This window comes from Erpetoichthys calabaricus, chromosome 1, assembly GCF_900747795.2.
Source record: "Erpetoichthys calabaricus chromosome 1, fErpCal1.3, whole genome shotgun sequence".
NCBI lineage: Eukaryota > Metazoa > Chordata > Cladistia > Polypteriformes > Polypteridae > Erpetoichthys > Erpetoichthys calabaricus.
The window spans coordinates 326,439,059-326,463,054 of NC_041394.2; the positions used below are offsets into that span (position 1 = coordinate 326,439,059).

General features: G+C 38.7%; 1 protein-coding gene across 1 annotated transcript in view; it reads right to left on the bottom strand.

Moving 5' to 3' along the window:
* Positions 1-276: 276 nt before the first annotated feature.
* LOC114663235 (gastrula zinc finger protein XlCGF57.1-like) overlaps positions 277-23,996 on the bottom strand; it is a 58,560-nt gene continuing 34,840 nt past the window's right edge. The window contains exon 6 of the mRNA XM_051925508.1: positions 277-6,092. Within this exon, the coding sequence (XP_051781468.1) occupies positions 5,643-6,092 (450 nt within the window). The 3' untranslated portion in view covers positions 277-5,642. The remainder of the gene's footprint in view (positions 6,093-23,996) is intronic.

The following is a 23,996-nucleotide window of genomic DNA, read 5'->3' on the forward strand; positions in this document are numbered from 1 at the left end:
GAAGCTCTTAACTACGCATTTCATAGGAAGTCAGCTAACCTGACCAAAGAGAAAGTTGCCTGCACTCTTCAGTGAGCAATGAAGTTACAGAATGCCTTTTGCTTCAAGAAAACTTTTATTTAAACAATCCACATTTAAAATTATTTTATGGCATCAGCAGAACATACCTTGATGCTAGTTGTAATTTCATAGTTGCAAAAACATCTGGAAGCACAGTAGGGTTGAAAAATGGCACAGGTCTGTGGCCATTTATCACTACAGTAATCCCTCCTCCATCACGGGGGTTGCGTTCCAGAACCACCCGCGAAATAAGAACATCCGCGAAGTAGAAACCATATGTTTATATGGTTATTTTTATATTGTCATGCTTGGGTCACAGATTTGCGCAGAAACACAGGAGGTTGTAGAGAGACAGGAACATTATTCAAACACTGCAAACAAACATTTGTCTCTTTTTCAAAAGTTTAAACTGTGCTCCATGACAAGACAGAGATGACAGTTCTGTCTCATAATTAAAATAATGCAAACATATCTTCCTCTTCAAAGGAGTGCGTGTCAGGAGCACAGAATGTCACATAGATAGAGAAAACAATCTCTAGCAAACAAATCAATGGTGCTGTTTGGCTTTTAAGTATGCGAAGCACCGCGGCACAAAGCTGTTGAAGGCGGCAGCTCACACCCCCTCCGTCAGGAGCAGAGAGAGAGAGAGAGAGACAGAGTTTGTTTTTCAGTCAAAAATCAATACGTGCCCTTCGAGCTTTTAAGTATGCGAAGCACCGTGCAGCATTTCGCTTCAGGAAGCAGCTGCACAAAAGATAGCAACGTGAAGATAATCTTTCAGCATTTTTAGACGAGCGTCCGTATTGTCTAGGTGTGCGAACAGCCCCCCTGCTCAATCCCCATACGTCAAAGATCACAGATAGTCAGCGCAAGAGAGGGAGAAAAGTAAGCAATCTAGCTTCTCAGCCATCTGCCAATAGCGTCCCTTGTATGAAATCATCTGGGCAAACCAACTGAGGAAGCATGTACCAGAAATTAAAAGACCCATTGTCCGCAGAAATCCGCGAACCAGCAAAAAATCCGCGATATATATTTAAATATGCTTACATATAAAATCCGCGATGGAGTGAAGCCGCGAAAGGCGAAGCGCGATATAGCGAGGGATCACTGTATATTGTCTTAACACCAAAGAATGCCCATACTCAAGATGCGAAAAGAAAAAAATAAATTACAAAAACAGTATGATATGCACTTTTCTGATAACACATTGACTGCCAAAGTGGAAATACTGTAGGTACATTTGCTCCTGACACCAATTTAGAATCAGGGTGTTATTTTAATATAATAATTAAACAAAATTTGTTATTGAGTAAAACTTACAATAAAAATGTATTTTCTCTAAATAAAATGTATTTGAGTGGCACATGGGACAGAAAATTGTTTGCACATGTCAGCTATACGATAAATCAGTTGGCTCTAACAGATCATATGTCATAGTTTCTATTTGAACTTCATAGTGGTAAGATGCTAACCATTAAGGATATTCAAAGGTTGGGGTTCTACATATGAAGATTATTTTTGTGCAAAATAAGTTATCCAAAATATGGCTAACAAGTAAAACTCACGGAAAGTAAAATATTCTGTTCTGTGATGCTACACTAATTTGTTTTCATATTTCAGAAGCCCACTGTCCTCTATTTACATGTGTTACCCAGAAATACAGTCAAGTCCATTAGGCATTTGGACAGTGACACACTTTTCAAATTTTGGCTCTTTATGTTACCACAATGGATCTGAAATGAAGAAGCAACTGCATGATTGAAGGGTAGGCTTTCAGAGGTAATTCAAAGGGTTTAACAAAATGGTGTATGAGCCATTTAGGAATGACAGCCATTTTCATACATGGTCTCCCATTTCCAGGGGCTCAAAAGTATTTGGACAATTGACTGACAAGCTGTTCCATAGCCAATTGTGTGCAGGTCCCTCATTATTTCATTTACTATTAAGCAGGTAGAAGGTCTGCAGTTGATTCCAAGTGTGGAATTTACATTTGGAAGCTGTTACTGTGAACTCTCAAGATGAGATCCAAAGAGCTGTCCATGCAAATAAAAACAGGCCATCATTAGGCTGAGCAAACAAAACAAACCCTTTAGAGAGACAGCAGAAACACCAGGAGTGGTCAAATCAACCATTTGGTACATTCTTAAAGAAAAGTCTGGACAGCCATGGATAATGACAGAATTCTACCTTTGGTGAAGAAGAACTCTTTTACAACATTTAGCGAAACCAAGACCACTCTCTAGGAAGTAGGCCTATCAAAGTCTAAAATCAAGAGAAGACTTCATGAAAGTAAAGACTGAGGGTTTACCACATGGTGCAAACCACTGATAAACCTCAAGCATAGCAAGGACAGGTTAGACTTTGCAGAAAATATTTTTAAAAATAACAGTCAAGTTTTGGAACAGTTCTATATGTACAAACGAAATTAAGATCAATATGTACCAGAATGATGGATGGAGAAGAGAAGGAATGGCTCATTATCTGTAAATCACCACATCATCTGTGAAGCATGGTGGAGGCCGTGTTATGGCCTGATCATGCATGGCTGCCAGTGGAGGTCACTCACTGGTGTTTATTGATGTTATGGCTACTGACAAAAGATGCAGGATGATTTGAAGTGTACAGAGCTATACTGTCTGATCAGATTCAGAAAAATGCTGAAAAACTGATAGGTCAATGCTTCACAGTACACATGGACAATGAGACAAAACATACTGGGCAAGTTAACCAAGTATTTTTCATGGAAAAGAAGTGGAATATTCTTCAATGGCCAAGTCAATCAGCTGACCTCAACCCACTTGGACATGCATGTCACTTGCTGAAGACAAAAGTGATGGCAGAAAGTCCAACAAACAAACAGCACCTGAAGATAGCAGCAGTGAAGGCCTGGCAATGCATCACAAGGGTGGAAACCCAGCACTTGGAGAAGGTCATGGGTTCATACTTCAGCCAGTCATTGACTGGAAAGGATTTTCAAACACATATTGAAAATGAGTGTTAGTTATGATTATGTTAGTTTGTCCAAATACTTTTCAGCTCCTGCTTGAGCTCATGTATAAAAATGTTTGTCTTCTCTAAATGGCACATACAATGTTTTGTATGCAAATCTACACTTTAAATCACATCTTGATTGCTTCATTTCAGTATGCTGCTGCTGGAGTATGTGAATTTCCCCTTGGGATTAATAAAATATCTATCTATTTCAAATCCATTGTGGTGGTGCACAAAGCCAAAATTATGACAATTGTATCAGTGTCTGTTGTGATGTGAAATTTTGCATACAAGTTGATAAATATTTTGTATGTCTTTATTTGTAACTTAGGCAAAACTAAGTCAGGAAAGTGAATTTTACGACAGAGTTGGGGGAAGTGCTTGAAACAAATGTTTCTCTGCAAAAGTCTCTCTCTCTTCCCCCACACAAAGCCAGGTTTCCTAACTGCCAAGCTTTACCTTAACATATGGTTTGAGGGGCAGATGTGAAGATGTTCTATCCCCCCATTGGGCTGAAGTATGGCTGTTTGGAACTGGCTTGTATCAGAAGCCTTTAAGTACCACAACACCCTATTGGCTCTAGGGGTTGGACAGAAGATCTATAAATTTGCTCACTCCCTCACTCTCTTACCAAACTGATGCATGAACTGAAAAGGACAACACAATAAACAGCACAGCTCGGCAGCCATATTGATACAGGCATGTGGCCTGTTTTGAAGAAAGCCGACCACAAATGACACCTTAACTAGAGACATTTTAAATAACTAACAAGTCTGTGTGCCGCCTGAAACTACACAACAACATTTATCAGGTTGTATGGTTGCCAATATTCAAATGTACTTTGCATATTGTTATTATTTATGAATATTATCAATAATACATAGTTTAAATTGTAATTTAACTCCTGCTTGTCTTTTACTACACCTAATTGCCTAAGGTTATAAATGTAGAAGGGAAGGTGGGGAGAAGTTATATACTATAATACCTTATAAACAGTGGTAAACCTGTGAGATCCAAGACATTCTGACAAAGGCTACATATTAATAATACAATAGGAGAAAGTAGAGTAAAATGTTACTCTACAAAGACAAAACAGTGTCCAAATACTTATGGACCTGACTGTATGCTTGTTTTTGGCACTACAGCCATGAAAATGGCACACAAGATAACTAGTAGGTGGCGTCCATCTTTAGATCGCCTTTTACGGATTAGCTCGTATTTAGCAGTCAACATGTTAAACAACCTGACATGTTACAGTATGTAGGAGGAACATTTACATCTCCCAAATGTGCATTTTCAGTACATTGTAAGGCTTCATTTGCGTGTTTCCTTTGACATTCGGTTGCCACCATTAGCCCATTTCACAAAACTTCAATAAAAAAGCAATATCTAAAACGAAGGATTTTTTTTTTACTTAGTACATAGAAAGATATATCAGAGAAAGTAATACATAAATAATAAAAAGTATGTGCCTAAAAAGGCAAACAAATTCAGTCTGCAGTTAAATTCTTAAGTCACAGAAACATCAGAAAACCAGAAAAATCAAACACATGACTCACTCTAATGATCTTCAATCCACTAACTCAATGCCATTCTATGGGGCCTGACTCTCTGCTTAAAGCAAAATAGGCAGAGGGTGGTCCTCCAGCAGATCAAATTGGTGGCCTCACCCTCTGATATTCTGTTTAAAGGGGCCAGTGCAACCAAGCTAAATATGAATACATTAACACAAAAATAATCATAATATACACAGAACAAATAATTAAGGAACAAAAATATAAAAAAATAACACCCAAAAAGACCAAACACATTAGCAATAACAAAACATACATAATTATATTTAAAAAATAGCAAAAATATTAAACTAAGGAAAGATTTACGTAAGAAAGGGACAAATCCCTGGCTAAATCTTAACACTGGGAAGCTCTGGCTGCAAGGACAATGACAGAATTGAAACATTGATGGTAGTCTTGTACTGGAAAACATACTGTGCAAATATAATCTCTGGGAAGGTGCATATAGTAAAACATGTTTTTTTGATCTGCAATAATATATTAACTTGAAAATTTTCAAATACTTATTTCAATATTTTTCTTATTTCAACCTGCATTTCTTTGTATTCTGTGTTTGGTACACAGAAATTTCTTTGGAAATCGCTTGATAATTTTTTTTTTTTTCTTTTAATTACTAATTTGTCTTTAATTTACAGTAACAGCCTGACATAACACCTGCATTGTCTCCAGTAAATTCTTGTTCTGTAGCTCATACAGAAAGAGGTTATAATTATATATTAGAAATCCTAATAATCACAATCATCTTCATGCTCCTTGGTGTTTCTTGATAGGTTCTATGGGTCTAAAACAATTAGAACAAGTTGTCATCTTCCACATGTAACTTGTTTTAAAACTGAATCGGTTATTTCTTTTCTTAACTTTTGTCTCTCCAGTTGCATGGTAAAGTAGCGACTTAGGACTGAAGCTGCAATTATTTGAGCTATGTACAAACATTTGACTTTGATGGCTAAATCTAGTTTTATGACTACACTATGATTTTTGATTCTTTGATCTACCTTGTGTTAGCAGAGCTCTCTCTCAGTCATCTTCTGTGTGACTTCTTGTGTGGATATGAAGACTGCTTGTGCGCGAGAATCGTTTGCCACATTCAGAACAGCGATATGGCTTCTCCCCTGTGTGAATCCTTAGATGCTGCCGCAGTGTGCTGCTGTCAGAGAATCTTTTCCCACATTTAGAACAGCAATATGGCTTTTCTCCTGTATGAATTACTGAGTGTTTTTGAAGGCTGCTTGTGTCTAAGAATTGTTTACCACATTCAGAACAACAATGAGGTCTTTCTCCTGTGTGAAGTTTTGAGTGTCGTTGAAGACTATTCAGGTGTGAAAATCGTTTACCACATTCAGCACAGCAATACGGTTGCTCTCCAGTGTGAATTCTTTTGTGAATCAGAAGACGACTTATTTGGAAGAATCTTTTTCCACATTCAGAACACTGATGAGGTCGGTCTCCAGTATGAATTCTTTTGTGCTTTCGAAGGCTGTTTCTACCAGAGCATTGTTTGCCACAATATGGACAGCAATATGGCCTCTTTCCGGTATGAATTAACAGATGATCTTCATAATCATATTTGCATTTAAAGTTTTTTTCACACTTCTGGCACACATGCAAAGCTACTGATTTTTTATTTTTCACCTGATAAGTGTCTATAGCATCTATTCTCATTAATTTTACAACAGGACTACGTTTATCTAGCAAGGCGGCTAGTTTCAGACTCTCTGTAGTAAATGTTGATTCCTTCATGCTTTCATCACACTGCTCCTTTTTAGAACTGCATTGAAGATGGGTCTCAGAAAATAACTGGTAAGAACTGCCCCTCTCTTTAAAACCTGCATTAAGACAAAGACATATAGTTTAGGTACTATAACAATGTTAAATACAAAAGATAAAGATGTTTGACATAAAAACATTGATTTCCATAGTGGATTTTCAAACACAAGATGTAGCTCAAAGTTGCTTTACAGGAGTTCAGAGAATCTGTTTCAAGAAAAGAAAGGCCAATTAAAATTAGATAAGAATCATAATGAGTAGCTAACATATAAAAATAAATATACAATTAGCACACATACATATGGAAAGGAAAAAGGAGAACTATACAAAATCTGCAGGGGTACCAAGGCCCAAAAACCACTCAGCTCCCATTGGACATTCTACCAAACATAAGCATGCTAAATTAATTAATAATTTTAAGGCTTTGTCTATGAAAAAAACCAGCATATTCCTGTAAGGGATCAGTTTAAATTAATATAACAGATCTCACATACAATTTTGTTTTGAACCAGGCTGTGGGAATTGGTAATGGTGGCCCTGAAGAACCTCTGGACAACATGACATCTAACATGTTGGTGGGGTGTACATTGGTGGAGGTATTTTTGACCATGAAACTATTTAGATCAGGTGTGTCCAACTCCAATCCTGGAGGGCTGCAGAGGGTGTTGGTTTTCTTTCTTGTCGCTTTCTTCATCAGGGACCAATTTCTGCTGTCCATTGACTTCTACTGCCTTTATTTTAATTGTCATGTTTTTAAAGACTCCATCATCTGAATTGATTTTTTTCCCATTAAATAGCAGCCACATAAAAATAAGATGTGAAGTTAGCCAACAGATGACCAGCGAATTCCAATCTATTTCTCTCCAACCAGTTTCCTAATTAGAAGACGATTCTTGTTATTAATTAAACCTGTTATTTAGCTCCATGGCTTAATGTTGCTCTCATTCTGCCATAGGTGAGATTTCCAAAATGGTTTATTTTCTTTTTTCTAAGGGAACCATCAAAATGTTTTATGGACCTGAGCAGATCAACATTACATGACCTTCACTGTTCTTTATTTTCAGATATTGTATGATTGACGCACTGGCTCAGTTTTGTGCCTCATTATTGTCTGACTGCTAATTACAGAAAAAAGAAACAATTCAGGGGTATGCATCTTAAATAACAAGTTAATTACAAATAAGGCAAAAGAAGTTAATTAACAGCAGAAACTGGAGACTAACCAATAAATCTGGTTAGAATGAAAGCCTGCAGCCATTGTGGTCCTCCAGGATTGGAGTTGGACACCCCTGATTAAGATAATCTGCTTTGCTCAACTTAACATAAACATGTCAATAGGGTTGGACAATGCTGGCAATCTATTCATTTTTTATAGACAATACAAAATAATGCTACATTATAAGTATTATGCTCTACTTACTGCATTTGTAATAGATTAAATGTTTTAAAACCTGGCAGGATCTAATCAATAATCTACATTACTAAACAAAGGTTGTATATATACACGGATGCCAGACGCCAGAAGCAAGCCATGCCGAAAGCGCACACGCACAGCGCCTCAGCGCCCCAGAGTCAAACCCAGAGGCTTCAGTAGGTGATGCCCAAAAAACACAACACACTGAAGGTTGCATCCAGTCATTTACTCAATACCATTGATAAACTTCTGAGAGCGTTAATGGATAATAATATTCTGTTTGGAGGAAAAGTACTTTTATTAGGAGGAAATTTTCGACAGTGCTTGGCTGTTCTTCCACACGCCATGCGTTCAGCTATTGTTCAGTCCAGTTTGAAATATGCAGAAAATTGGCATTACTTTGAGAAACTAAGCTTGGTAGACAACATGCGGTGTACAGATCCAGAATATACCAATTGGTTGTTGCAACTGGGAAATGGAAACCTTAGCAATGTGTTTGAACTTCACCCAGATATTATTGAAATCCCTTACGCCTTTATTTGCGACAACTTGGTAACAGAGGTTTTAGGTAAAGCAATATCATTAGACCAGATACCACTTTTGACACACCGGGCTATAGTATGTCCAAAGAATATTGACGTTGACCGGATAAATAGCCAAGTGATTGGATTGCTTCCTGGACAAAGCTGTGTCTTTCTAAGTACTGACAGTGTTGATTCTGAAGATGAAAGTGAGCATCTTAATTTCCCATTAGAATATTTAAACACTATTAACCCGACCGGATTACCACAACACAATCTTAACCTTAAAGTAGGGACAATAGTCATGCAATTAAGAAACCTTAATACTAAACAAGGTTTATGCAACGGTACACGGTTGGTTGTGAACACCATGAGACAAAATGTTATTGAGGCACAAGTGCTTACGGGATCCCATACTGGCAATACTGTTTTAATTCCCAGAATTGACCTTACAAGTTCTGACCTGGAATTACCTTTTAAAATTAAATGACGCCAATTTCCCGTTAAGGCTGCATTTGCCATGATGATCAACAAATCCCAAGGACAAACCATGGACAAAGTAGGGATTTACCTATCTGAGCCTGTATTTGGACATGGACAACTTTATGTTGCCTTTTCAAGAGTCTGGCGTTCGTATGACGTTAAAGTGAAGGTTTTAACTACTCCATACCAGGGACAGCTGATTCAAGGACAGGAAACCATCTTTACCAAAAATATTATTTATAAGGAAATTTTTGATTAACTATTTTGAATTTACCATTTTATGAATTTTGTGTTTCAAATTTACTTCATTTAAACCTTTGCACTTCGATATTTTTTTTTACTTGAGTGCAGCAACTCAAAGACATTTTGGACTTAACTGATATAACAATTAAATTTCAATTTTAGTTTTAATAAATTGGTTAAAGTTAGTACAAATATATTTATTTAATTAAATGAAAACTTTCCCAGGATGCTCCCACCCTCCATGATTTTTCATCCCTCCAAAGATCGAAGGGAAGGATTTGCGATTCTTTACTGGTATTTTAGAATAAGCACTTACAATGGGGAGGACGGACTCCTTCCCTTCTATACTACTCTCAAACGTTTTACTCTGGCTGTTAGCCTTCCTCTCTCATGTGTGGGGTTGAACTGAATTTAGTTTTGTTAAGTTTGACTTGATTGTATGGAATGTTAAATGCTTTTAATAAATGAAATTTAAAAAATGCTTTTTGATAACTTGATAAGGTAACAGGTTAACAACATAGAATACACATACACAGATGCAACACAGCTGCTGAGAAAAAGATAGAAAAGAAAGATGTTTTGGTTGCTAAAAGAAACCTACACTCATTGATATAGAGGATAGATTTCAGATGTAGAACAGAGTGTGATATTTTATAAAATGTACTCACTTTAAAAAAAAAAAAAAAAAGTAGTACAACAAATCCGTTGTGTCATGTCACACATTAAGCTGTGTATTATGCAGAATGCCCCATTACATTACACTTGCATAATTCTACTGAGGACTTGGAGATGAAGACAACTTATCTTTAAACAAGACACTTTCCTGATGTTCACAGAGATGAATTAATTGCTGAGGTGTTATCTGAAGACCTTTCATCATGGAAATTGGAAGAGGAGCAATAAGTGAACATCATCACCTTTGATAGTACAGCCAACATAATCTAAGTAGTGGTGTTAGACAAGTGGAGAAGACGCAGGCGTTTTGGTCATTGCTTTCACCTCTGATAACTTTCAGTAAAATATCATGGAAGTGATTGCGTCAGCAAGACAGAATATATATTTATCTAAACTTGTATCAACCAAATGATTGTACAATTAACAAGAAAAACTAAAGCAGCATAATTACCTTAATGTTGTTTAACTAAAACGTTTTAGAATAAGAAGGATTACATTTTAACATTAATTACAGAAAGGTAAAAATACAACCTTCAGACACAAGTCCCGTGATACACATGCAGAGCAGGTTAGAGATAATGGAAGTAGGAAAATTCAGAAGTCTCAAAAAAATGAGAGTAAAGATCGCATTAGCGAGCGAAGCATGCAAGGGGCCAAGCCCTCTAGTATTAGTGTAAAATCTGATCTGTGCATGCATAATTATTGAGATACAGTGATCCCTCCTCCATCGTGGGGGTTGCGTTCCAGAACCCCCCGCAAAAGGTGAAAATCCGCAAAGTAAAAACTTTATGTTTATTTTTATATTGTCACGCTTGGGTCACAGATTTGCACAGAAACACAGGAGGTTGTAAAGAGACAGGAACTTTATTCAAACACTGCAAACACACATTTGTCTCTTTTTCAAAAGTTTAAACGTGATCCATGACAAGACAAAGATGACAGTTCCGTCTAACAATTAAAAGAATGCAAACATATCTTCCTCTTCAAAGGAGTGCGCGTCAGGAGCAGAGAATGTCAGAGAGAGAGAAAAGCAAACAATCAAAAATCAATACGTGCTGTTCGAGCTTTTAAGTATGCTAAGCACCATGAAGGAAGCATATCGCTTGACAAAGCAGCCGCAAGTAAGCCCAGCAAGGAAGGGAGCAATGTGAAGGTAGTCTTTCAGTGTTTTTTGAGGAGCGTCCGCATCCCCTAGGGGTGCGAACAGCCCCCCTGCTCACAATATATTTGAGGAGTTTTATTTAATACGTAATACGTGCTCTGATTGGGTAGCTTCTCAGCCATCTGCCAATAGCGTCCCTTGTATGAAATCAACTGGGCAAACCAACTGAGGAAGCATGTACCATCAATTAAAAGACCCATTGTCCACTAAAACCCACGAACCAGCCAAAAATATGCGATATATATTTAAATATGCTTACATATAAAATCCGTGATAGAGTGAAGCCACGGAAGTCAAAGCGCGATATAGCGAGAGATTACTGTATACAGTCATTTGAACATGTAAATACACCTAATGGAAACTTTCAACAGGCAAACAGTAGAACTTCTTGCAAACAGTGCCTACAGATAAAGGTGTTATATTTAAATTTACCTTGTGTTTTTATTCGACTTTTCAATAATTCATTTAACAAAAATATAAATTGATAGCATGGTCTACTGGAGAAAAAGTAAGCACACCCTTGGCCTCAGATGCTAGCATTGCCCTCTTCAGTAAAAATAATTTCTTGTAGGCATTTAGCACTGCCTTCCATTCTCTGATAATGAAATCTGTGACCACATCACTCCTCCATCAAAACCCCTTCAGTTGCATGATGGTCATGGGTTTCTGTGCACCTACTGCCCATTTCAAATCCTCCCACAACTTTCCAATGAGATTCAAATCACAGGGCTTTGACTAGATCAGTCTGTGATCTTCCATTGCTTCTTTTTGTGCCATTCCTAGGAAAATTTGCTAAAATGCTTCACATCATTACAATGTTGCAAGGTCTATTTCTGATTCAACTTCAGCTTTCGGACAGACTGTCTCATATTCTTCTCAAGTACACTTTCATCTGATGCAGAATTCAGTTGATTCTGACTGCAAACTTCCCAGGCTCTAAGTCAGGAAAACAATCCCCAAACCCTAACATTTCCACCACCGTGCTTCACAGTTGGTATGAGGTGCTTCTAATGAAATGCCATCTTAGGTTTGCCTCTAACAAGTCTAATATTATTGTGGCCAAACAACTCTATATTTGATGTATCTGTCTAGGGCACATTGTTCAAGTAGGCCTGGTCTTTGCCTAGATGTTCAACGGCAAACTGTAGCCTTGCTTGAATGTTCTTTTTGGACAGTAAATTCATTTTCCTGGATCATCAGGCATGCAGATCAAATCTCCTTCTGATTGTAGATGCATGAACTTTGACACCATCTTTTCCAAGAGTTACCTGCAGATCCTGTAATGACATTTTGGGGTTCTTGGAGATTTCTTTTAGTATCAAATGGTCAGCTCTTGCGTTGAATTTAGCGGGCTGACCAGTCTGGGACAAATTCGTAGTAACTTGAAACCTATGCCACTTGTAGATGATTTTCCTTAGACTGGAATGATTTCAGATAATTTGGTGATCTTTTCAAAATCCCTTGCCAGACCCCTAGGCATCCATAACCTTTTATTTAAGGGTCTTTGAGAGCTCTCTTGATTTTGGCATTATGACGGCACACACATTATTAGCAAAGAGAACACCAGATCCCATATAGCTGTCAATTAAACAAGACAGGTCTCACCTGCATAGTATTTAAAGAGGTTCTAATGACTGGCACCTAGTCTGGAACTCCAGATTCTAATTAGATGGATATGAAGTGGTGATAAATGTAGGGGTATACTTATTTGTTTCATCTGACAAAAACATTTTTGGTAATTTAGATTACTAGGGGGCTCCAGCCCCTACTCGCTTTGTTAACCGTATATACAATTTAAAGAGATTATTTTCATGGGAATTGTTACATATGCATTATTTTAACTTTTACTTTAAAACTTTAGTAAAAACAATATTTGCAATTAACTTTTCTTCAAGATTGCATTGAATTTTGATTCCGTGTTTGGACTTCCATCGTGACAACGCAATGTATAACTGCCTGTGAGTGAATATCGTTCCTTTTTCTCTAATAAATAAAACAACTTTCTCGAATGTTTGTCCATGCTCTTTCTTCTTCGCTTAGTCATTGACGTGTCATCTAGAACATATAAAATTATTCTCCTGATAAAATGTATAAGAGCTGAGAGCACAGTAAGTGTGTCTGACAAAAGCATCCACATGACTGAGGTTAGATGACCGTGGTCTTCTTTGGAAATGGTTGTAAGTAGGGCGTAACTTGAAAGAATCTAATGGCAAACGTTACCGTCTCACGGGACTTGCTTCCAAAGGTTGTAAGTATGGCATGACTTGAAAGAATCTCATGTTTAAAGTCTCTGTCTCACAGGACTTCATACCGCAACAACATTTTTGAATCTTTTAATTCTCGCTGGCAACATGAATTAGACCAGGGGTGTCGAACTCCAGGCCTGGAGGGCCGCAGTGGCTACAGGTTTTCATTCTAACCCTTTTCCTAATCAGTGAGCAGTTTTCACTGCTAATTAACTCATTTTCCCTTCATTTCAATAGCCCTGTTTTTAAGGATTCAGTCCTCTGAATTGATTTGTTTCTTCATTAAATGGCAGCCAAACAGAAATGAGACATGAAACGAGCCAAAGGATGACCAGCTAAACTGGGATTTCAAACTCCAACCAATTTCACTCCAAACAGTTTCTTAATGAGAAGCTGATTCTTGCTCTTAATTAAGCCCATTATTTAATTCAATGGCTTGTTGCTGCTCTCATTCTGCCACAGCAGACATTTCCATAACTGTTAATGTTCTGTTTTTTCTAAGAACATTGTCAAAATATTTTGGTGACCTGAGAGATCAACCTTACTGAGACCTTAACCTTTCTTTATTTTCAGATATCGTGTGATGGGCACAAGTAAGCTGGCCATATGGTGGCTTGTTTGGCTACTAATTAAGGAAAAAGACAATTAAGGGCCCTGAGTCAAGTTAATTAAAACTAAAGCAAAAGAAGTTAATTAGCAGTACAAATGGCTCACTAATGAAGATGGTTAGAATGAAAACATGCAGCCACTGTGGCCCTCGAGGACCGGAGTTCAACACCTGTGAATTAGACAATCTACAAGTCTCCGACTTAAAGTTTAAATCCGAACAATATATTTGATCTCTTTTCGCTGTTCCTTTATTTCACCGAGTAATAATTTCCATTTGTTTGCGCTAATGTGATCTTTACTATCCTTTTTTTGAGACTTTCGAATTTTTGTACTTTCGTTACCTCTAACCTGCTCTACATGTGTACCACACCAACGTTTTTGAATTCTTTACGACGTTCTACTTTGTCATCTACTCTGTCTTTTATTTCCAGCCCCGGGCGTGGTTAAATCTCTTGGCACAAAGACTGATCTCACGGGACGTGTAAGTGTCTCTCCAAGAAAATCACATCTCATCTCCTTCCAAGATTTTTTTTTTCATAATAGAGCGATGAGAATGAATACCCCATATCAGTTTTGTGTGTTATTTGTTCAAGTATTTCACCTTTATCTGTAGGCACTGTTTGTGTGAAGATGTAATGTTTGCCTGATCAAATATATTGAAAAAGACAACAGTTTCCATGGGGTGTACTCCTGACTGTTGTCACACACATGTGATTAGGAGGAAGCTGAGTGGACCAAGTGAAGGTAATTACCCACTGGGGCAGGGGGCGCTAAACCAACTTCTGTTATCTCTGCAGGTCAGATACGGGAAAACCTACCTGATTTATTATCAACAACGTCACTTCTGGTTGTGGAGCCAAGAATGATGTCACTTCTGGTTCCGGCACCACAAAAGACATCACTTGCGGTTCTGGCCACAGATGACGTCACTTCCAGTTTTGGCCTTTAAAGCCACCATCACTTCACTACTTCATCAGTTCAGTTTGGAATTCAATGAGAGCACATCTCAACTTATTCCTATACCCTTTTGCAGCCAGGGACAATATACGGGTGGCTGTCCCAAACCTTTTTCGTGGGTTGAGACTCATTCTTTCACACTATATATCATATTGGCAAAATGTCATATCACCCAGCCCTACCTATAACCAAAGTTTTCATCACATTATTAAAACAATTCCAGCAAATGTTCTGAGAGCTAACAGCACATCCCTACCAAATGCACTTTGAAACACAACAGACTCTCAAAACTAAAGTAAGCATCTGAAATGTGTTATCAGCAGGCATTAGCAGACAAAATACTTTTCATGCCAAAAAGGCTCCAGACCACGCTACAAGCCCAAAGATTATGAAGGAGATGAAATTACTCCGAGCCCTGCCCCTCTGCATTTTGCATCATCACAAAGAGCAGCAAGCCAAAACTCAGGGCCTTACAGCCAGAAAGCCAAGTTTTTCCCAGATGAGCTGCAAGGGAACTCAAGTAAGCAAGCAGGCTTCTGATTTTGAGGGTGCTGTGTTACATAGAGGTTTCTCTCTCTCTCACTTTTTTTAAAGCCTTGCTACATCCACCTCTTCCCCAAACAATCCCAGGCGACCCCCTAAACATCACCAGGGAGATATCATTCAGGACACCAGCCTTCTTCAATTCGCAAGCTCATAAGGAAGAGCTGGCAGCACACTTGGGAGCCTTTAAGCCAGAAAGTGCGAGCTTACCCAGCTGAGCCAAGGGGGGGTTCTCCCTTTGTTCTATTGGCTGACAAAGGTGTAGCAGCACTACTTAAATTGCCTACAACTCCCAACAGCCCCGGCAGTATTACGCAACTGGACACATTCAGAAGGTGCAGGGGTTGCTGGAATGAAAGGAAGAATCAGTGGTCTCTTTAAAAAGGAGCCAAAAATGCTGAGGGGATTGCAATCATCTGTGTATATTTGTTTCTACACATCATTGCAACTACAAATCACCCTTGGATTACAGTTTCATTCTGGATTTATGTTTGTTGACGCGATTTCATCCGAGCTGGAAAACGTGTTCTTATATGGAGCACTCCCAACATCTACGATTCTTCACACAACACGTCAAACACTGTACTTTCACAACATTCAGGAAACTGTTCATTTGGCATCTCAATTCATTCTCATGATCATCCGCACCTGTAGTACTGGACTGACTGAGTCGTAAGTGTTTTATTGTCTAGTGCTTAGTGTTTCGTGAATAATTACCACCATCACGGAACTGGAGAGGGCTTTACACATTTTTGTTTAAAATTGTTTTTTTTCTCTACATTATCTGATTAATATATGCTTTATTAACTCATTATTTATAAGAGTCTTTGTGCCACTTATCAGCGTCTCTGCATGCAAGTGGATTCCTGGGGTCTCCGTAATAAAGCAAACAAACTGCCATCTTTGGACTGTGTGACCCTTAGCAGCCCTGAGAGAGCTACAAGGGTGTTCGGTTGCCCCAAGGCCCTTAGTGAATTCCTGAACAGAGACAAACTGATGCCCTGACCTGGAAGCATTATAGAGGAAGGATGTTCTGAAAGAGAATTTGCTGCAATGCGAGAAACTCCTTGGCAATAAGACGCTCTGATCAGCCACTGCATCAAAAGGAGTCCTCTTTAGTGCATCTGCGTAAGCTGGTACTTTCGGACTTCAAGGCTCAAGTTTCGTGACAAAATTGATTACAGGTACATGCAGATACACAGTAAGACTGAAAGTTTGTGGACACTTGATCATCATGCCTATATGATCCTGAAGGACAACCTTTTCCAAAACAATAGGCATTACTAAGGAGTGGACCCCTCCTTTGTGGCTATAACAAACTCCTCCACTCTTATGTGTCCATTCAGCCAAAAGAGAACTTGCGAGGTTAGGTACTGATGTTGGATGAGAAGACCTGGCTCACAGTCAGCATTGCAATTCGTCTCAAAGGTGTTCAGTAGGGTTGCAGTCAGGCCACTCGAGTTCCTCTATATCATTATGGACCAGGATATATGCACAGAGGTGCTGTCATGCTGGAACAGAAAATAGGTTTTCTCATAATTGTTGTCACTAATTTAGAAACATAAAATTGTGTAAAATGTCTTTATATGCTGTAGCATTAACAGCAGAGGTCACTGAAACCTAGGGGTCTAGTCCAGACACGTCAAAACAGACCATCATCTCTTTTCCACCATTAGGCTCTATACAGTCCGGAAGATAGCATCCTCCTGGAATCTGCCAAACCCAAATTCATCTATCAGACTAAGAGATAGTGAAGTACGATTCATCACTGCAGAGTCCAATGGTGGCATACTTTTTACGCCAATCCTGCCAACACTTGGCATTGTGTTTAGTGATCTTAGGCTTGTGTGTAGCTGCTTGGCCATGAAAACCCATTCTGAGGCAGTTTAGAACTCTGTTGTGAGTGATGCTACAGAAAACAGACTTCATGGTGGAGCTGTTGTTGCTCCTCAACACTTCAACTTCACAATAATAGCAGAGAACAAATTTCAGGTACTCATGTGTGGTAAAGGTGGCATCCTCTGACAGTGCCATGTTTATAGTCACTGAGCTCTTTGGTACAACCTACTGTTTGTCAATGGAGATTGTAAGGCTATATGCTTGATTTTATGGACCTGTTAGCAATAGGTGAGGTTTCAAAACTCCTGAACTGAGTCACTTCTAGGGGAGTCCACATACTTTGGGCAATACAGAGCATCAACAGTGTGTACCATAAAGAAAATAACTGGGTCAAATAACTGGGGTAAGACAAAAATAAAGTTACTGATTAAATTAGGATAAGCTGGTTCTAGTCCAAACTGAAAGGAGACAAGGGGAAACCATGCAACGTAAAATAAAAACATGCTAAGATGTACAAATGCAACAAGGCTTCTGAGGTGACAGGTCAGTTTTTGCATTCCACTAAAAAATGCATTTCATCGATCACAGCTTTGCTAGACTGAACTGAAAGGTAGATTGACTAATCAAGACACCTAACAACATCAGGGTGAAAGCAATACTCTCACTGGTGACTTCCAAATATAATTATGTAAAATTGAAAAAAATAAATTAGCTTACACTGTTGTGACTGTTGTGTCCAGGAGGGGGTGCTAGCTCGCTAGGAATGAATCCTTTTGTAATTGCAGTGTGTTACTTAAACCAAATCTATTTAGATATAACATAAAAGGTGATACCCCTCCCTAAGTAAGAAATCACGTAGGAGAAATAACTTATCTTTGTTTAATGTCGGCTTACGCTGCATATCAGACGAATGAAGCCAATGACAAAACCCTGTCCGGGAGTGGGGGCCTGAGGTGTAGAGTTTGTCGATGTTGTTGGTGCAGTGGAAGGCATGTTCAGGAACAGATGAGCGTTTTTCCCATCCGTCCATTGGCTTCAAAGGTGTGCCGGGCAATGTTCTGAGACTTTATACTGGTTTTCTCCATGTGCAGGCCCCCCTTAGGCAAACATGCAGTTCCAAACAAGGTGCTTAAACGAGGATGCAATTCCATGCTGACTTAACAGACAGAAATAGAAGCACACAGCATCTCATAGTCTGACTGCACGCTTTCCAGTTGTTCCAATCTGTCTTATGTCATACTGCTTGGATAGCAATTCTATGTGGTGAACCCCTGTGCTTAATCTGGCTATGTGTCAGCTGTGCATGTGAGCAGAAAAAAAAGCAGATTTATAAGATTTATTTCCACAGAGCACAGTGACATATTAAACTTATGCTTACAAGTGTCAAAAACACTGATGCTTTTACATGCAAACACAAAGCACTACGAGTACTAAGATCCTGATGCGTCTATCAAGTTTAATGCCATCAGGTTGAAATTTTCAGATCAACAATACAAAAACACTTTGCTTCACATATTGGGAAAATATTTACCTCTATTCTGTTGTATAGTCCATTCTTTGCTGAAAATAAATCACCCCACTCACCACATCATTAAATATTTGGTCATTTCCATGCACTTAAACATCAGCTTGTCAGTAAAGCACACCAACAAAACCAAAAGGGAAGGAGGAAGGTATGAATTTAGAATCTTTAAAAAGTCTCATTACAACTAAATAGGCAGGCAGTGTGGCATAGTAGTTAAGGCTTTGGACTTCATACCCCAAGGATGCTGGTTCAGATCCCCTTGTGATCATGAACAGTCTCTTCACTTGTCTGTACTCCAGTTGGGAAAAACAAAAGTGATTTACATAAAGGTGTCAGCCAAAAAAAGCAAGCAGATTATCAAGCTCACATTCATGGAGCCCAGATACATCTAGGAGACGGGATAAGGAAATCCATGAAACCATGACAAAAATATTTAAACTTCACACAGGATTAAAGTCCAGGCCAAACTAAACACGTTCTCCATAAAGCTAGTTCTGCAAACGACACGTCACTCAATGAACTCTACAGCATATTATTTAAGTTTATGTCAGCATAACTTTTAATCCGTCTTATTGTTTGTATAGTTAACCTGTATAACTGGTAATGAACCAAACTGAAAGGAGAAATAGGGAAATACTAAGCAATTTAATATAAATCAAAGTGAATCTTGCAAATAAAATGTTGCAAGATGTAAAAATGCAAAAAGGTTAGTATAAAAAAAGACTGTTTAAAATATCTTTTCTCACTTGTTTTAAGCAATGAACCTTCTGTTTGTGAGAAGCGGTTACACAGACTAGGTATGTATAACCTTAAAGTACCTACTGTATAAGATTTTTTTTTTTTTTTTAATTACACAACTTACACACTCCAGAGGAGTTACTATAATTATATATTTCTGAGATATACTTTAGCTGTACCTGCATCTTTAATCTTGGGTAATTCCTGGCTTGAAGTGACAGAATGCTGCTGTGGAAAAGGATCAACAGAAGTTGTCTTCGTCAGTGAAGCTGGACACTCCGGTAAACTGGACTCTTCCACTGGGGAAATACTTTCCTTGATAATATTTACACTGTCATAGCTTTCACTTTTGAGATTCATGGAGATGTGGTTGGTATCCTCTGTTTTAATGTTAAAACACTCCTCCTCACAATCCTCCTCTTTAATAGCAGACTTCCCCTCTTCACAATCCATCCTGTTCATGCAAAGACCCTTTGGAGAAATGGGCACCGAGCCCCACTCACAGTCCTCTTGTTTGATGCGAGCCAGCCTTTGCTCTATGACGTCATCTTTTGACGAGCCCATGTTCAATGCAATATAAATCCTTTAAACGGTTTGTGCAGCCCTTTTCATATTCTTAGCGCCGGACTCCAAGTCATTATGTAAACTCACAGTTTGATCAGGTGAACTAGAAACTCCACATCTTTCCCACTAAAAGAAAAAAAAAATCAAATAATTACTTTAATAAAAGTAAACAAACACACTTTTATGTTCCCTTCCCAGCCCTCCTATGCGCACAACCCAAATGAAAGTTATACAGAGAAATTTTAAATAGTCTAACTCCATTATCTTGAGAATCTTTTTGGCACATTAACTGTGAGTCCGGACTAGTACCGTGCCATGCCCAAGTGTCTTTCTGCTTCCATACCACAGGTGCTACAAACTTTCAGTGATAGCACTCCTTAGCCCTTTCCTTCCCCCACTTTGATAAGCTTATTAAAAAAAATAAAATGCCCACCACAAGACTTACAAGGGGGCCTCTTTGATGGCTTCATCACATCAGTGACATAAACAATAATGGTGGGAGGGTTGTACATTTTACATTTGAAAACTGTACCACTTTAGCATTCTCGAGTCTAAATTTCCTTTTGGGGTTAATAAAGTTTATCAAACCAAATTATTAATATTAGGGATAAACAAATGTTGGGTGAATTATGAAATTCAATGCTTTCTCTGCTACATCTACCAATTCCAACATAGATATTTCTCATACCTCACTATTTTCTCAAAACTATCAATTCAGTTTTGAAAACAATTGCATCTGATTAATTTTTGTCATCAGCTGAAAACTTAAGGTAAATATTACCATTTTCCACCCATCCATTATCCAACCCACTATATCCTAACTACAGGGTCACGGGAGTCTGCTGGAGCCAATCCCAACCAACACAAGCAAGGCAGGAATTACCATTTTTATTTTCTTAAATATTATTGCCATTTGCCACTTACTTTAGCTTCAAGAACAAATTGAATAAAAGTAACAAGTAATTTTGTTTGTTTATAACATTACTTAGTTATTATAAAAGGAAACATGATGTGCTGCAGCCATGAACATCTGAGTAAAGGATTTTGCTTTCTGGCTGCCTTGATTGGATTTCTAGCATTTATCAAAGGACAAGCAGGCTATGGTGCTGTGGACGAGAGTTGGAGACGAACAGCAGGCAGACACTATTTTGTAGCAGAAAGCAATTTCTTTATTCTTGGTGAGAGGAGGCTTGCAGCCCATCAGCTGGTGTCACTGACAGCTAGACCAGAATCGTCTACTCTTTACACAGAGTCACTTCCTTTTATAACAGAGTTGTCTACTTCTTTCAGAGACAGGCTAAAGCACGAGACAAGGTTGCACAATAGGGTGGGTTCAGTAATATGCCCAAAGGGTTACAACACATTGTTGTTCAAAACAACTTAAGCAGAAGTAGAAGAGCCTGTTGCTGCTGGTTAAACAATCCATATTACTAACCGAGAATGCTAAACCGGATGATGGACGCAGGCACATCCGGCAATGGGCCGTAGCTGCAAAAAGACGTACTGCGCAGGCGCAAAAAGAGTCCGCGAGGGTCGGCTGAGGAGCCGAGAAAGGCGGATAGAAGAGGGCGAGAGAGGCGGATGAGGGGCCGCGAGAGGCGGACAAGACCACAGAAAAAAGGAGTGAGCACAGGAAAAATTGAGAAATGAGGCGCAAAGAGCACCGAAAAAAGGAAACGGCACATAAAAAAGTATTCAAACGCAAGCAAAGCACGAAACACATTGCACACGAAACTAGACCCAAAAAAAAAAAAAAAAAAAAAGAGGCTCGCGCACAACAGCAAGGCACCCCCCCCCCTACAGGCACCGGACGGGACACACACCAAGAGGGGGATTCAACAAGCCCATGGAACACAAAAAAAAGAACACAAAACCACCCCACAGACCCTACAAGCAAGGGACGGGACACACACAAAGAGGGGGATTCAACAAGACACAGGAACACAAAAAGAAAGAAGACGCTCGCGCGACAACAATCCTCAACCCCCCCCCCCACACACACACACACACACACACACACACACACATCCATAAGAAGTGACACCCAAAGCCACATATTCTAAAGTGAACATCAACACCTTCACACTAGACAGCATAGGTGTCAGCATTGGTGGATCTCCTTACAATAAAGCACTATTAATATGTTTCTTTTTCTGCAGTTGAACGGTTAACAGTGACTGCGATCCTTCTTATTACTTATCCATATTTCGCATGCTGAGAAAGAAACAAGTCATGAATACACGGTCACGGGTACAAAACGAAAAGGAAAGGATAACAGGAACAAACACACGAAAACGAAAGAAACAACAAAATAGACGGCTATGCAGCATAGGTGGATCTCATTACAATAAGGCACTATTAACCGTTCAACCGCAGAAAAGGCTCCATATTAACAGAGAGTGCAATACTCCTTATTACTTATCCATATTTATAAAAGAAAAAATGTCTCGACTCCAAAAACGCAAAGCTCAACTAAAGCTTCTAACTAACGATGTACCTAAAAGTAAAAACTTTATGAACTGCATTAGATCCTACAATGGTTCATTTGCTTTTGCATATACCGGAGTAAATATCAGGCCACCAAAAGGCAATGGCCCATACTACTTTCGCATATGTGCACAAATACTGCATCGCATTGGAACAGTGCACCCTGAAACAAATCAACAATGCAAATATGCACAAATCTACATCCTAGATCCACATGACGCAAACTATCAATCAAAGTGCTGCATCGCAACAGGCACGGATTCAAAACGAAACACCTCCCGTCTCAGACATACGTTAATGGCAGCGAAGGCTACAACGGGCTTCTCACACAGCACAGGCAAATCGATTACAGCTCCATAACAACACGTCCCAAATACTACACATGCAACAACGCGCCTCTCAAACGGCACAAGAAAAACATACGCCAGTAAAATTCATTCGGATTAATGAATGTCATTTGCAATCATTGTCATTCAGTTCACTTCCCTGAAGAAACAACTGGCAATACAAGTTATACATTTACACGTTGTTGTCAAAAGGGTCAAATTAGACTGCCTTCTTTACATTCATATACTGAATATCTACAGAGGCTTATAACTGACGATGTACCTGAAAGTGAAATCTTTATCAACTACATTAGATCCTACAAATCGGTATCCACTATGAACATTAACGGTGGCACTGCACGTGACATCCGTCTTGAAAAAATGTTGTTTATTGATGAATGTTCAATGGCATGAAGTCACTTACTCAACACCATTCATAAACTTCTACAAACGTTTATGAATAATAATATTCGATTTGAAGGAAAGGTACTTTTATGAGGAGGAGATTTTAGACAGTGATTAGCTATTCTTCCAGATGCCATGCACTCAGCTATTGTTCAGTGCACCTTAAAATACGCAGACAATTGGCATTGCTTTCAAAAGATACAGTTAGTAAAAAAGATACGATGTCCAGAACCAGATCATAACAATTGCTTATTACAACTGAGAGATGGTACACTCACCAATACAGCTGGACTTCAGGCACATATTATTACAATTCCTCAAGCCTTTATCTGCGACAACTTAGTTACAGAGAGATTTGGAACAGCAATCTCATTAGACCAAATGCCCCTTTTAACACAACGCACTATATTATGTCCAAAAAATATTAATATGGAAAACATTAATACCCAAGTCATTCCATTACTTCCTGGAGAGACACAACTCTTTCTAAGCTCTGACAAACTTGACTCTGATCACAACAATAACCATCTTAAATGACAAGTTCTGAGCTGGAATTACCTTTTACACTTAAACGGCGTGTACAAAGAAATTTTCAAATAAACCTTTACACTGTGCCACACACTTTATTGTTTGCTTTCTATTTGCATCATCTACACCGTCACACTATTCTATATCTCATTCATACATCACGCTCTTTGTCATTCCCAACACCAGGGGATAGTGAGCGAAGCGAACAGGGGGCGGAGCCCCCTAGTGATGTTTCTAAAGAGATTAGCAGTTTCTTGCGTACAGAGTAAAAGTCAGCAGTTCTTAAGAAATGTTACAATTTGTTCTTTTAGTTTCGCACACAACTTTAAGTAGCAATAT